Source organism: Manis pentadactyla, chromosome 1 (assembly GCF_030020395.1).
Source record: "Manis pentadactyla isolate mManPen7 chromosome 1, mManPen7.hap1, whole genome shotgun sequence".
NCBI lineage: Eukaryota > Metazoa > Chordata > Mammalia > Pholidota > Manidae > Manis > Manis pentadactyla.
In genome coordinates, this window is record NC_080019.1 from 1,781,052 (window position 1) to 1,797,424 (window position 16,373).

General features: G+C 36.3%; 1 protein-coding gene across 12 annotated transcripts in view; it reads left to right on the forward strand.

The window, feature by feature from the left end:
• The window catches only part of CLCN3 (chloride voltage-gated channel 3), a 73,809-nt gene that overhangs the window by 23,749 nt on the left and 33,687 nt on the right, over window positions 1-16,373 (forward strand). For 11 of the 12 annotated variants that reach the window (XR_008997649.1, XR_008997661.1, XR_008997528.1 and 8 more), the window contains 3 exons: window positions 8,944-9,101; window positions 13,427-13,526; window positions 14,806-14,993. Coding sequence is in view for 8 of the 12 variants with exons in the window: in XM_036890913.2 (XP_036746808.2) it covers window positions 8,944-9,101; window positions 13,427-13,526; window positions 14,806-14,993 (446 nt within the window). In the remaining 4 variants the exon portion in view is untranslated. Of the gene's footprint in view, window positions 1-8,943; window positions 9,102-13,426; window positions 13,527-14,805; window positions 14,994-16,373 lie in introns of those variants that run through there. The other variant, XM_057502059.1, reaches the window with a different exon arrangement.

A 16,373-nucleotide genomic window follows, 5' to 3' on the forward strand; every position in this document is an offset into this window, starting at 1 on the left:
ATCAACTGCTCTGAGTTTGAATGCCTGTTCCGCTCCTTACCAGCTGTGACATCTAGGCATATTTCCTAACTCTGAGCTTTATTTTTCTACTTAATGAAATGGAGGCAGTTACACTGATTTCATGGGGTTTTTGTTAGGATTAAGGAAGCTAATATGATGTGCTAAGAACAGTGGCACACAGCAGGTATTCAGTAAATTTTAGTTGTTTTTGGTTATTGTTAGACACCAGATAGTAACAAGTGTCTGGTGTTTAGTTGGGGGTGTTTATTTTAATTCTGACACAATCTGGTTTCCTGTTTTTTTCTTTTGTCAGTTGTGCTGTGGTGTTTCCTCAAAACCATTGCCTAACCCAGGGTCACAAGGATTCACTCCTGGGTGTCTTTTAAGAGTTTTATAGTTCTAGTTAAATTTAGATCTGTGATCCATTCTGAATTAATCTTCATGTATGATATGAGATAGGGGTCCAACTTTATTTTTTGTATGTGGATAGGCAGTTGTCCCAGCATCATTTGTTGAGAAGACTGCTCTTTTCTTATTGGTGAAAATATTTCCTTAAAAATGAATGATTAATGTTTTGATTTTCCTACAGTTAATTTTAAAACTGTTCTTGTTTAGATTACAGATATTAGTAGATAATGAATTTGTGTTTACATAGGCATGTGTGATTTTATAAAGTTCTGTGTCTAGATTAAAAATAAAGCAAAAAGTCCTCTCATCAAAGTTCTTTTTCTAAGAAAGCTGCAAGTCAGTTACAACTCATTGATTGGATAGTTTTTCCTGCTTGCTGAAGAATTTCAGTGTTGGTGACACTTGAACTTGAGATAGTATTGGTGATATTTGAATTATAAAATGACCCTTTTATGGAAGGTTGGTCATTGGTCATACATTTTAGAAAATTTGCTTTTGTGTCCATACCAGGCATAATGAATTAAGTTATTTATTAAAAATCTACAGGATTTTTGCCCAGTATACAATAAGAACTCATTGCTCAAATTTTAAGACTCTTTATTCCCCCTCTGTCGTATTGTCAATCTTGACAACAATTGGCTAAGTTTAGTATCAGATGAGTAATATAATTCAGCCTGATGAAGTGTTAAAGGCCAAAATATCTAAGTGGAAATGATAGCTTGTGTTTATTGACTCCCTACTATTCGTCCCATATTTTATTAGATTTTTTTGTGTGCTTTATCTCCAGTCCACATGCCATAGCCTAGAAGCAGGTGAGAAAACCAGGTGCTTCTGACAGAGTAGTCAGTAACTCGTCTGGGTCACAGAGCTGGAGTTTGACCTGAAGAGTGACTTAATATACAGTCTGACCATGTTATTTCTTTACTAGGCCGCTGAAAGGGCAGTGATCTCTTCTCCAGTTCTTCAGCCATCAGGTAGTAGGGGGGTAGTTACTGGCATCTGGGAGTAAGACCTCCAGAAAAGTTTATTTTTCTTGTCGTAAATTCAGGAGCTACTTTCTTACAGTCCAGGATCTTGGGGTCTGGGTAGCAGGAACTATCCTATATCCTTTTGAAGTTCAGTCATTAAAATTAATAGATTCCAACTGACAGGTGATGAGTCGTGTGCCTTTTTCTTAGCTGGGGAGGAGATCTTGCTTGAGACCCTCACCAAGATGGCCACGGCGAGGGGCAGATACTTCCTGAAAGTGAGGGTCTGTCACAGAAGGAAGGAGAGGCCGCCAGGTGGGCAGACACAATAGGGGCCCGTTACAGAAACAGTGATCCTGATCTGAGGACCGTTACTGGATAATGTGGTTATTTTAAGTTTGGAGATACACCTGTTTATTAAAATTGAATATCTCAGCATGAGGATAGGGAAAAAAATCAAAAAAATTTTAAATTAAGTGGAAAATAGGATGGTTCAGTACACAAATGTTCATTGCACATACTGTTTATAATGCAAACTAACCTAAAGGTTTGTTTAAATTGTAGTATGTCACAACAACTAAACAGTAATCTACAGTGCACTGAAAATGATGTGCATATGCATTTAGGAAAGGAGATAGTATTTAGAAAGTGTGCTAAGTAATGAAAAGCTTATAAATCAGTATGGCTAGTACAATCTCATTTTTCTTACAAAAATGTTAGAGGCTGAAGCCAATTGCCAGTTTAATTATTATAACTGCCTTATTTGCTCGATTCTGTCTCCTTGCTTCCCTGGCAATCCTTATGTAGCTATGTAGAGTTAGTTCTTCATGTGTTCTTTTTTTAATCCATGGCTTATTGGCCAAACTCCAAGCATTTTTACTTTCAAAGCCTTTTGAAACTCAAAAATCCATCACTTACAATTCAGTTGTTGGCTTTTAAGATTTTGTCTTTTCTGTGGGTTTTAGAAGCCTAAATTTAAAACTCAGAAGCCACAATTCTAAATCTTGTTCTCTGTGTTCTGCTATATTTCTTTACCTGTGGCAATGGATGCCTCCCTGAATGGGTAGAGGAAGATTTGTGGACAGGACAAGGTCTGGAAGGTACCTTGATGAGTATTTCCAAAAGGTATTTTGGTATATCTCTACTACTGTCTTCACAGATGAATAAATGAGGGCTACATATACTTTGAGAAGTGGGAAACTCAGGGTAAATCATGTCATTTTGTGTTAAAATGCAGCTATAAGAAGAGCTTTTACTGGGCACAAAGGCAAGATCAGGGAAATGTGACCTCACCACCTTTATTAATTTCCTCATTAACCACCCTTGAAATACTATTTCAGGAAAGAGAGGTGTACTTCATGTGTGAGAAAACTTTAATTTGTTCATTACCTACAAGACATGCTTCAATCACCTGTAAGATGAAATTGAAAGGCGAGGTTGGATAGCTTATACTGTTGCTGACTAAAATTTTATTAACACACACATAATTTATTTGTATTCATCTCATTTGAACATACATAAGCCAAACTGTATACAGACTTAGGCTGCTGTGAACTATACACAAATAAATGATACATTAGGAATTTTTACAGAACACTGTGATTTTAAGGAGACGTAATATCTTTAAAATTACTCCTAATGTGGGATATGAAGGCAAATCTATTATCCTTTTAGAAATGAATGTTCCGTACCCAGTTTAGAGTTTCTCCTCCTCTGTACGACTCAGGTTTTCTTGTGTGGCAGAACAAACTAAAAGGAAATATGTGAAATGTCACATACATACTAAAGTAAGTTAGAATCTTATATGTATAGTCAGCTGATCCTTAAATTTTATTTACCAGTCCTTTTGCAATAACAGACTTTAAGTTACAAAAATACGTATTAATTGATTTCACATTCAATATAACCTAATATGGTGAGTAAGAGATAGGATCAAAGCAAAGAAGTTAAAGCCAGATGGAAATGTCTGCCTTTCTCTTCATGGTGATTCCATTTAATTACATTCATCAGAGCCAGAAAAATACTCTGAGCAGTTCTATCTCAGCAAAACTTTGTACTTTCATACTAAAATCCATCTTGGTTGCTATCCAAGCCAGTTTAATAGCAAGAGTTAACAAGGAAGACCCAGACTTCTTTCAGAAATAACTTAGAAACAGTGAATCTCAGTTTTTATGGCTTCTCCAAGACCGAGATGACCAGCCAGTGCTCCCCCCCGGCTCCTCTACTTTCTTCTGATGCCATTGCTGTGTCAGGCGGAAGGAAACAGGCATGAGGAGACACACTGGTCTTCAGTTTGTGGGGGGGACAAACTGCTCTGGCTGACTTCCACCGCAACGTGTGTAGTCGCAGCCCCAGAAGCTCCAAGGGTCACAGCATAGAAGCCCCCCGACACACAGCAGTGATCCGCAGGGTCCTCTGGTTGAAAGAGCTTGAAACCTTTGTTGTTTTCAGATGTTCTGAATTACTACATTGTTTTATAAATTAGACGCCAGAGTACTTTGTGCAGAGTAATTGTTTGGAAGTCACTGAAGGCGAGACACAGCTAACAGAAATGTTTACTGTGGGGCTGTGCTTCTGCTGCCTCATAAAATGAGAAGAGCAGGTTCTGCCTTTCTGCTTGAGTCCGTAAGTCGTTGGAGTGATACATACTTTGTTTGCTTATTATCTTCATGGTGCACATGGCTCGGGAATTCTTATCATGGAGCTGGGGACATGATGTGTGTTAACTGGTATTGAAATTCTCCTTTTCATTCTTGCAAAGAAGAGCAGTAATTAAGATCAGTAGTCCATGTCTCTCCAGCTCTACCCAGATTAGGGCACTAGGTGGGTGGGGTTTGAAGTTTGTTTAATACAGTAGACTTTTAAAAGAATCTTCTTAATTTCAGACTTAAGAGATGTTGAAAAATACTGCAAAGAAGTATTCCTTTGTAGCCCTTCACCCAGATTCCTGGAAGGTTGACATTTTACTGCACTTGTTCGTTCTGTCTGGTTTTTTCTCGCTATCGAGTATGCTTTTCTCTAATATAAAATAAATACTCTATTATACACACACACACGGTGCATATGTACTTTATTCTTTTTTCTGAATCATGTAAGAGTGAGATGCAGACATAAGGCACTTTGACCCCTAAATACTGTAGGGTGTCTTTCCTTTTGAGATGACCTGCCTTTATATGTGGCCATGGTACAGTTTTCAAAACCGGAAAATTTTGATATGATACAGTACTATTATCCAGTCTACCGACTATCTCAGGTTTGCACGTGTGCCACTATGCCCTTTAATTAAAAGAACGTTTTTTCCTGGTCTAGGCCCTAAATATCCCGGAGCATGTGTTGCATTTAGTTGTCCTGTCTCTTTAGTCTCCTTTAATCAGAACAGCTCCTCGGTCATTGTTTCTCTTCCATGGCTTTGACGGTTTTTTTTAAAGGATGCAAATTTATTTTGCAGACTTCCCATCAGTTTGAATTTTTTTTGTTTCTCCTTAGAAGATTCAGTTTATGCACTTTTGGCCAGAATAACTTAGCAGTTATCATCGTACCAGAAGGCTGTCAACACTTTGGACGGTTACCACCAAAAACATTTTTTAAATTACCAATTTAATACCATCATATGGAAACAGTTGGTGATTCTCAAGTTTGCCAATGTATATAAATGCTCTTTCTGTATGTATTCTCCAGGGCTTTTTCTTAGGAAAATTTGTGGCCTTTCAGTTGGCTTTGTTGAAGTAGAAATAACTGAATAAAATCAGGGTAGAGGAAGGAAGAAAGGGCTAGTGTACTTTCAGCTTTAGGTATTTTATGTAAATGAACGTGGGCCACTGCAGGGATTGGGCCTTTAAACCCTCCACCAAGAATGATTATTTTATTCCTAGAGTACTTCTGCCAGAACACTGAAATGGATACACTGTTCTCCTTTTAGGAGTTTTACACCTTTCCAAGGCAAACATTCAAATGTGTTAAATAGTGAGATGAGTGCCCTGCCATGTCTGGTAGACGTAAATAGAAACCAGTTTTTTAGTATAATATTCAGTGTTTATTACATTGTCTGAAATACTAATCACGCTGTATTAATGCTTGTTCCTACTACCTCTTTGAATTATCAAAAAGCAAAGCTTGGAACCTCCAGTATAGTTGATTTGGCTTAGATCCTAACAGTAATGTCAGTCCTTAACATGGCATGGTGACTTCTTGTACATCCCCCCCTCCCCTAACCTCTTATCAATCTAAGATAATCTCTTGATGTAAGGTAGGCATTATTTATAGTGATGGGGGAAAGTTTAGATTCTGGTTTTGCCTCATGGTAGTTTTGTGAAATGACTTAACATTTATGATAGTTTTTTATTTGTAAACAAAATGAAATGAGTCAGAATCATCAGACTGCAAGAGTAGTCTGGGAATTTTGCTCCATTCCTTAAAAGTCACAATAAAATATGTTTCTTGTGTTTTATTTTTGCAGTGTTTGTTTAACATTTGTACAGTGTCACTGATTATATTCTATATCAATTAAATTTCCATTAAAATGATACACTTGTAGATTATTATTTTTGACATAAAATCTATATTCCTACTACACAGTTTGAAGATAGAATTTGTAGTCAGTTATTAATGCTAAAATCAACTATTTGAAATTATGTACAGCTTTTAAGTTTTTTAAAAGGGTTTTAAAAAAGTTCAGATGCTTCTTTGCTTATGTCTTTATTAAACTATGTGTCATAAAGATATTTAATATTTAAGGAATATTTATCCAAAGTTACTTAGCTTAGAATCTGGGCCTTTGATAGTGGTTGTTGCTTTTCATTTACATAATGGCCAGATACATTAGAATTTCCTTAATTTCGGGGCATTATGATTAGCACATATGATGTAGAGGGGTCATGGGGAAGGCAGTACAGCACAGAGAAGACAGGTAGTGATTCTGTGGCATCTTACTACACTGATGGACAGTGACTGCAGTGAGGTGTTGGGGGAACTTGATAATATGAGTGAAAGTAGCGACCACAGTGTTGCTCATGTGAAACCTTTATAAGACTGTATATCAAGATACCTTAATAAATAAGTTAAAAAAAAGAATTTCCTTAATTTCATGGCCCTTTGCACAGCCTTACTAAAATGCAGTGTGTATGTCTATTTAGAAAAGTAGCTTTCAGTGTCACTCTAGAAGGGTGAAATGGAAAATGAATGTTCATTCTCTGCTTTTCCTAACAGTAGTACTTTCCAGAGGTGACTGTTATTAACAAACTGTTTCATGTCTGTTAATTCAGCTTTCTCTGTATTTAAGCATACATGTGAACATAATTTCTAAGCCAAAACACATTTTGCAAAGTAATTTTCATATTGAATGTGCCGACCTGCACTTGGCCTTTTAAAGACTCTGTAGTTGTAACCAACTTTCATTGTCAATATATTTTGATCCCCTCATTCTTTTTAACTGCTGCATTATATTCCATTGCATGTATGTACATGATTTACTTAACTAATTATCAGTGGATGAGGCATTCTATTCGTTTGACTTTTTCAGTATTACAAATAATGTTACAGTAAAATATTTAAGTTTTTGTGTACTTGTACAATCAATTAGAAACTTTGTATATTTCCAAATAGCTGTTCAAAATGGTTGTGTCAGTCTACTTTCACCAACAGTGGGAGACTCTAAATCTGGTAATTTTTACTCTTGGGTGGATTACCATTAAGTGTTTTTCAACTAGCTTTTTTTCTTTCCTCCAAACTCTTTTTCTAACAGTAATATGAACTGTCTTTCATAGACAGTATTCATATCATGTTAGTTTTTCCAAAATTAAGTATAAACATATCTGATAACATCAAATGTGTTAGCTGTAATTTTCATTAACCATAGCATAGTTATTTCATATTATTTCATTTTAAAATTTATATTCTTCAGGAGGTTTTCTTAGATTAATCCCACCTAGTTCTAGATACTACAGTCTTAAGATTTCTTTATAACAGATTAAATATAGGTAACACAACTAAAATTGGTTTTATAGTGCTTTGATATTGGAAGTTAGTTTTAAGGTATATTTAGGATTGGGAACTCCCATCTTGCACCTTGAAGTCAGGGGCAATACTCCTATTATCTTTGTATCTCCTGTATTATCTAGATTGCCATTTATATAGAAGATTCTTAATAAATGTCTTCGGTTGACTTTGGTCCGTGCTGTGTAAATGTTAGGTTGGGGTTAAGCCAAATCCTGCCTGATCTGTAAATGCAGTATTGTTGGAACACAGCCACATCCGTCCATCCACACACTGCCTGTGCTTCTTTGGGCTAAGATGGGGAGTTGAGTAGTTGTGGCTCTGGCTTCCAGAGCCTAAAGTGTTTGCTCTCTGGCTTTTTTGCTGAACTTGCTCTTAGATTATAAGCACTTCGGTATTAATTTGCTTCTGCTTTCTGTCTAGGGCAAATAGTAAGATGTTCTAATCTCGTTGTGCATAATTTATGAGTTTATACAAGTATAACTGCGGGAAAATTCTAGAAGTGGATTTGTTGGGTTGGAGAGCATCTGTATTTTAAATTTAGTTTGCTTTCCCAAAGGGGTTATGCCAGTTTATATTTAAACCAGTAATTTTGTGGCAGGACCTCTTGGCCCAAAACTTTGCTAACTCAGTGCTTTAACCAACTGTTTGTTTATTTTAAAAAATTTTTTTAACAGGCGGAAAAAAAGTATATGTATATATGGGGAATCTATAGACAAGGGTTCCAAAGACAGTCAGGGAGAGTGAGGTATACATGTCATCCAGAACCAAGGAGAAGAGGGGAGGGGTCTGAGACTTCAAAGCAAAAGGGAAGCAATCCACAGAAATATGAAGAGTAAATTTTAACCAACTTTTTAAACCTTTACCAATTGGAGAGAGGAAAACAGTATTGTAGATTTGATCTGCATTTCTTTTGGAACTTCTTATCACATGTAAGAGCCATTTGTATTTCTTCTTTGTGAATTGTCTTTCAGTGTCCTTATTGGTGCCTTCAGGTCTGTTACACTTACGTAAAGTATACAGTGAGCACATGTCGAAGATTGTTTGAGTCTAACGAGGGACCCAGCTTGATGACAAGACTAATTTAGAGGAGGGCATGTGAGACTGAGAACACAGAGTCAGTGAGAGAATTTTCTTACAGGGTGAATACAAAAAACCACAGCATGACAACCGTAAGGATTATTTGTCTACTAGACAGAATTCGTTTACATTTCTGCTAGATGAAAGTCATAATTTTCAGTTTATCAGTGTTCTATAAGGCATTATCTAACTTTGCAAAGTCTAAGCTGTAATCATTAGTACATAGTAGTTCAAACAACTTTGTCTTCCTCTGAGCATCAGAAAACTGTTACGCAGGTTTTTTTTGATTCTCTAATATGAGTTTGAAAGGATATGCCATAATCTCTTTGCTTTATTTCCAAGTTTTGGATAATTTTTCTTAATGTTTTCCTTCATTTTATTGTAATTATTTTAAGTGTTACTATTTCTTTATGAATTACTAATGAACTTCTAAGAAAGTTACATAGTCACCATTGTCTCTCATAAAACAGGCTCATCATTCTTTTTTGCTCTGTAGGAACACACTACACGATGACAAATGGAGGCAGCGTCAACAGTTCTACACACCTGCTGGACCTTCTTGATGAGCCGATTCCAGGTGTGGGTACATACGATGATTTCCATACTATTGACTGGGTACGAGAGAAATGTAAAGACAGAGAAAGGCATAGACGGGTATGTGTCTTCAGCATTTTTTACATATACTGCATAATTAAATCATTTAATAATATATTTCTGCCAGTGTCTCAGTCCACCAAAATGTTATACGTTAAAATACATTTAGTAAATCTCTACATCTTATAAGTATCTTGTAAGTAAGTAATATATGGGTTTTTTTATGTAATTTTTTTTTTTTTTTTTTAGTGTATTTGTACCACATATGTATGTATCCAGAAAGGATTTGATGTAGTGTAACATCAACGAAGTAGACAACAGAATAGGAAGGAAAGGGGAATCATGCACAGGAGTTCAGAATATCAAGCCAAGTTCAAGATGTGCAAGTCAGCAGGTTTAGGTCAGTGCAGCAGCTATAGCAAAAAGGAAGACTTGCTACATAAGTCTTAGTGCTCAAAAAGAAGGTAGTTCTGTGAGGTTTTGCTGTTGTCTTATCTCCATTGTCGGTTTCAAATTCTGAGATATTTCTCAATAAATTGAGTCCTGCAGAGGGCATATTGGATGTTTAAGTGAATTACTAGTGAAAACAAGAATTGGCTTTTACTAAAAAAAGGACAACTATGGATCCTTTTTATTGTTGATTATGACTTACTGGTATAATGTAATTGAAATGTTTTTAAGAAAAGAAAATCTCTTTGAAAATGAAATTAGGAATTTCACAAGGGCTTTTATAACTTTGAAGTCTGAAATATACTTGTAAATGAAAACCACTGCTTATACAAATTAGTTACAACCTTTCATATTAATGTATATGTATATTAAACCCGAAATTGGAATTAGGTTATATTTTTTATGAAAAGCAATTGCTTCTGAGATTCTCCAGTCAATATTTTACCTTTTCTGGAAACATTAGAAATAGGGTATAACCGAAATTAAGACACAACACATGAAATCAGTGTTCCAGTCCAATGATTCTCAAACTTTCATCTCATATCCCTTTAAAACTAAATTATTGAGGATGCCTAAGGAGCTTTAGTGTATGTGGTTATATTAATTGATGTTTACTATATTAGATACAAAACAGCAGTTAAAAAAAATACTGGTTTATTTAAACGTAACAGTAACAGACACCATTTACATGTTAACATAAAAATACATTTTTATGAGAAATAATTTTTTTCCCAAACAAAGTATTTAGTGAGGGCATGACATTGTGTTACATTTTTATATATCTCATTATTGGCTGGTTAATAACAACTGCTGGATTCTCATACCTGCTCCTTCATTCAGTCTTTTGTAATGAGTTGTTTTAATTGAAAATCTAGCCTGACACAGTAGTAGTTGGAAATAACCTCTTTAGGTCACTGTGAATATTCTTTTGCCACCACCAGGTGACAGGTGGCATCTCCTAGAGGGCAGCCGCAGTGTGGGACCTGAAACTGCCTCTGAACTTTTTAGCTTTTATTAAAATCCATTGGTTCACCATAACTTCACATAATGATCATTTGGAAAATACTTGTTCACTATTAATGTGGTTCTTCCCAATGTTGACATTTCATTAAACAATTTTAAAAAAATAACTGATGTTCCTAAAATTTTTAGAGAAAACTGAAGCTAAAGAAATGACAACACACCCCTTTTTTCTTATTTATGAAAGTGGTCCACAGTCCTTGGAGAGGTGGTGGCAAAAGAATATTCACAGTGACCTAAAGAGGTTATTTCCAACTACTACTGTGTCAGGCTAATAATGTATGAAGTAGTCATGAAGTGTCCTAGCTAATCATTATCAGTCATCTCTTTTTAGATATGTCAATACCATTTTGATCTATGCTTATATAAGCATAATTTTTTCTAAAGCTGGGGAATTCTACACATAGATGTTCTTACTATTGTTCTTAAAACATGTAAAAAAAAAAGCTTTCTCTGTCAGTACATATACTTACCTAATTCTTCTTCTCCCTTCTCCCATGAACTTATTAACCCTTTAACCATCCTACTCCAAATTATTTTGAAGTATATCAATGTTATATGATTTTTGTATTTTTACAGTATTTGAAAAATGGAGGTAATCTAATTGTCATTCCTTTTTTATTAGCTTGAATATTTCTATAAAGAAAACCTTCCCCATAAGAGTTATATGGATTCCCTGAAGTTCAGATTGTACAGAAAAGGGAGAAAATGTGAAATCATGGTTCCTTAGCATCCTCACAGTTGACCAATGAGGTTTTTGTTTGCTTGTTTGATTTTTGTTTCTGTATCTTCATGCACTCATGGATATAAGCATATTTTAAGTGTTTTAATCATCATAATTATTATCCTATTGATACGCTTGTTCAATTTTTGACTAGTAGAGGCTTATTTAGGTGGGTACCTATGTCCTTTGACATATCCTTAGTAGACTGATGTATTCTGGGAAGACAAAGCGATCCTAGCTTATCTTACACATTTTCTGCACCAAACTGGAGTCAGCCGTCTCTCCCAGGAGCTCTGGTTCCTTTGAAGGGAAATGGCAAATAGGCAGGCTGGGTTCTACAGGCATTTATTACTTCTGGGTTGGCCATTATGTGTAGCCTATACCTCTAGTCTTGAATCTGTATCTCCTTGCAGGCACACCCAAAATCTCACCATCCCACATATGATCCCTCGATTCACTTCACAGTGCGCACACAGCAGTTTCAAAATATTGCCAACACTGCTACTGGTGGTGTGCTTACTGAAAAGTTGTGGTGTTTTCTCTTTTTAGAGTCCCTTTTGTCCAGAATGTTTCTCCCACTAGGGTTGCACAGATTACTTTGTTTTGAAGTCCCTGCCCCTTCCACCTACTGCCTCCCTTCCTTAAAAGTAATGATTTAGATTTTCAGTTTTATGGTTTATCCCTTTATTTTTTAAAATAAAAATGTATATATTATATACATGTCTTTTTTAGATAAATGGTAGCATACTACACACACTTTGATCTACCCTGTGTCCCCCTGACGCATGTAACACTGCATATATCTTGTTCTTTCTTAATGGCTGCAGAATTTTTCATTACCTAAATGTACTACAGTTTATTTAACCAGTACTATATTGATGAACATTTAGATGATTTCTAAATTTTTACTTAATATTATCACATTTTATTAAATATTACAGCTATCTTGTAAAAAGCAACAGGGGATTTAATGATTATCTTTGAAAGAACTGACCTACCTTCAGTACTAAAGAGTAGTTAATACCTGTGTTAGGTAGCTTATGGTATAGAAGGAGTGAAGTTACCTCATTCAACCCAGAACTTATGGAGTCTTCTTAAGGAGCCTGTGCCTTAAAATAGACCAGATCATTGCATTCCAACTGTAGCCCTCCTGGGGGACAGTCAGCACTAAAGTCCTAGGCTGAGAATATGGCTGTTTGAAGCAGCAATCCTGGTAGAACAGGAGGAGGTTTGGACTAGTTAGGGATGGGTCTAGAAGTGCATTCTTACTAAGAGAGGAGAGGCTTGCCTTCTTGGGAGCTCATTTGAAAGTTCTAGCAGAAGAGCATAGCTCCTCGTATACCCTTGACGAAAAAACAGCCTTCCTCTGTTGGGGAAGGTCATGCTCTTCAGCTGAGCATGCAGCTTCAGGAGGGATGCACATGGCACGGTGAGGGAGGAAGGGGATATCCACCTAGCCAGCTGTATCAGCCGAACCAACCCTGACAATCAATGGGGTGACGGATGTTGCAGCCAAATCGCCCTCACATCTGAGACTTGCCTTCTTGTGTCTTAGTAGAGTGGGATCTGGAAATCAAACCTCTTATAATCCTGCTAATCTTGTCTCCTCCACTGTATCAGTAGAGGACATTTCTGCCCTCTGCAGTGATAAAAGAGAGCCTCTGGACCCTACTGACAGGATTGGAACTCTCAGACCTGCAGTTAGAGGCCTACAGTTAGAGGCCTACAGTTAGTGGCAGCCCTGTATTCATGTGACTACATTTAGAATGTGGTACTGTCTTTCACTGACCTTACCTTTTAAAGAATAAGGTAATCTACTTAACTGCTAACACCAGAGGATGACCAGGGGATGACAGTCATTTCAGCTGTAATACTGTGTTCTTTTATATCCTATTTATATAAAAGATGTATACCAGCTTGATTTGATTCAGTTTCAGTTTAGGTCAGACTCTGTGTGGTTTGCGCTCACATTCTGAGTTTCTTGTTAGTAATACAGACTCTGAGTAAATGCTTGTCATCTGCTTACAGGTGAGCAATTGTCTGACACAGTTCTGCCCCGAACTCACCTTTCCTATTCTTTAGTTTAGAAAATGTTGTTCCATGTATAGTAACTGAGAAAAATTGTTGGATTCTAGAATTGTGACTTCTATTTATAGTTTGAAAAATGAAGCATAAACATTTCAAATTTCAGATCAACAGCAAAAAGAAAGAGTCGGCGTGGGAAATGGCGAAAAGTCTCTATGATGCGTGGTCGGGGTGGCTAGTGGTGACGTTGACGGGGCTGGCATCAGGTGAGGAGATCGTCATCGGTCCTTTTTTGACTCACAGAACCATAAATAGTCTCCTCATAATTTCTTTTTTTTTCAGGTACTGTTGGATTTTTCTTCAAAAAAATTCTTAGACATAAGACTGGGAGGCAGGAGGCTTCGGAGTCTGGTGTGTTAGCTCTGTCACTTTAAGGGTCTGTCCAGTTTGGTTGATCTTTCTGGGCTCAGTTTCTCTATCTGAAAATACATGGTTTGGACCAGGTGAAACATAAAGTATCTTTTTAACATCAGCGTCATAAACAGCCAGTTTTATTCAGTACCTCCTGTTGTGCACTGTTCTGAAAGCTTGCATGTTTGTAGCCCTCATGACGATCCTGTGGTGTAAGTGCTGTTGTTTTACATTTTACAGATGAGGGGACTGAAGCATAGAGAAGTGTTAAGTACTTGGAGTAAATGGCCAAGCAAATCTTTAAATTCAGGCAGTTTAGCTCAAGAGCCTGCACTTTTAACCACCATGCTAGAGAGTGCCCACAAGTCCTTTTGTGTGGATTTTAAGAACTGGCAGTTGGAGATCAGAAAACAAACATTAAGGACTATTTTAATGACCTTCAGCTTCCCCCATGGAAGGTTATATCCAGAAGGATGTGAGAAAAAATTAAATTTATGTGGAGAATAGAGGGAAGTACTGATATCTCTAATTGGTATGCACAAGAATTTTGGGGCCAGTATGTATATGACCTATTGACCTTTTTGTATAACAAGAAGAGCCTAGATTTTGACCATAAATTTTTTGTATTTCTTTTGTGTTCAGTCAATAAAATGATCTTGATATATTTGATTTTCTGTAATTTAAGAAAAAACAGAAAATTTGTCACAGTAATTCATTAATGTTATGAATTTCACAGTTATTTCTAATAGACATTAAAATTTAATGAGGTTAAGGTAATTTGTAGATCTATTAAATAAGTTTTGGACCCTGACTTCAGTAACCAGACTTGGGAACTCCTGCCAGGTAGTTGTCTTTTGAAAATGTTTTAGTATCTTGAAAACACCTTTTAAAAAATCACAATGAATGATATAGTTTTAATTTCAAACAAAGAATAGCTATTCACAGTTTTTTAAAAGAAATTCATACTCATTTATGACTAAGATTTGAAAGTCTTAAATTCATGTTAATATTAGTCCCTATGTGACCCTTTATTTATAGGAAGTCCCCAGCTTTCCTTGACCCTTTTAACTTGACAGTTCTTGACTCCCCCAAAATGGACCTATGTTTTTTACCATCACCAGTATGTTTTCACAGGGGCACTGGCTGGATTAATAGACATTGCTGCCGACTGGATGACCGACCTCAAGGAGGGCATCTGCCTTACTGCCCTGTGGTACAATCACGAGCAGTGCTGCTGGGGGTCCAATGAGACGACGTTCGAAGAGAGGGATAAATGTCCGCAGTGGAAAACATGGGCGGAATTAATCATAGGTCAGGCAGAGGTAGGTCTTGCTTTGTCTCTTTATGAATTAATAATTGATATAGTGAAATGAATCTCCAATTCATTTAACTGTAGAATTAACCACATGTTGGATGATTTCAACTGCGTTAAAGGGGAAAAGAAAGAAATGTAATTGGATGCAGTGGAAAATGTAAAGAAACATTGCAGCAAGTAAAATGTCAGTATTGTTTCAAGAAGCTCGTGTATTGGTTAACTAGCTGCATAGCCACAGACAAATCTACTTAATTATGATGTAAACTATTTCTTATCATAGGAAAGAATTGAAATAGGATATGTATAACCACAAAAGGTAAATACGAAGTCAGTGTTATTAACAATGCTTATATATTGCACCATGATTGTTCAGGAAATGTGAATTATTAAAAAATTAGTTAAATAAGCCTTCTAAAGGGAGATGTCTTGAAGAAAGCCATAGATTTTTACTTGTGACATTATAGTACTTCAGTGTTTATTTTACTATTCTTGATGTTCTATAATGGAGACTATTTAGAAGTTAGAATATTGTATAATGCCTAGTTACATGATCGTATATAGATGTATTTTTTACTGAAGTATCTTTGATATACAGTCTTGCGTTGGTTTTAAGTGTACAGCACAGTGGTTCAACCATTACCCATATTATTAAATCCTCACCCCCACTAGTGCAGTTACTATCTATCAACACAGGAAGATGTTACAGAATCATTGGCTATATTCTCTTATGCTGTACTTCCATCCCCATGACCAACTTACATTACGGTTGAGAATTTTTGTGCCCCTTTATCTCCCTTCCCCTCCCCACCCACCCGCCCCATCCCCTCTCCCATGGGAAGCCCCGGTCACTTCTCACGCTGGCTATGAGTCTACTACTACTTTGTTCATTTTGTTTTTTTTTTAGATACCACAAATAAGTGAAATCATGGTTTTTGTCTCACTCCACTTGGCTTATTTCACTGAGCATAATACCCTCTTCGTCCATCCATGCTGCAAATGGCAGGATTTCTTTCATTTTTATGGCTGAATAGTATTTCATTGTATGTATGTACCACCTGTTCTTTATCCACTCATCCACTGATGGACACTTAGGTTGCTTCTTTGTCTTGGCTATTGTAAATAGTGCTGCAGTAAACATAGGAGTGCATATATCTTTTAAAATCAGGGTTTTTGTTTTGTTTTTTTTCAGGTAAATTCCTAGAAGTGGAATTACTGAGTCATACAGTATTTCTGTTTTTAGTTATTGAGGAACCTCCATACTGCTTTCAGTGGCTGCACCAGTTGACATTCCCACCAACAGTGCATGAAAGGCTTCCATTTCTCCACATCTTCATCAATACTTGTTATTTCTTATCTTTTGGATATTGGCCATTCTAACTGGTGTGAG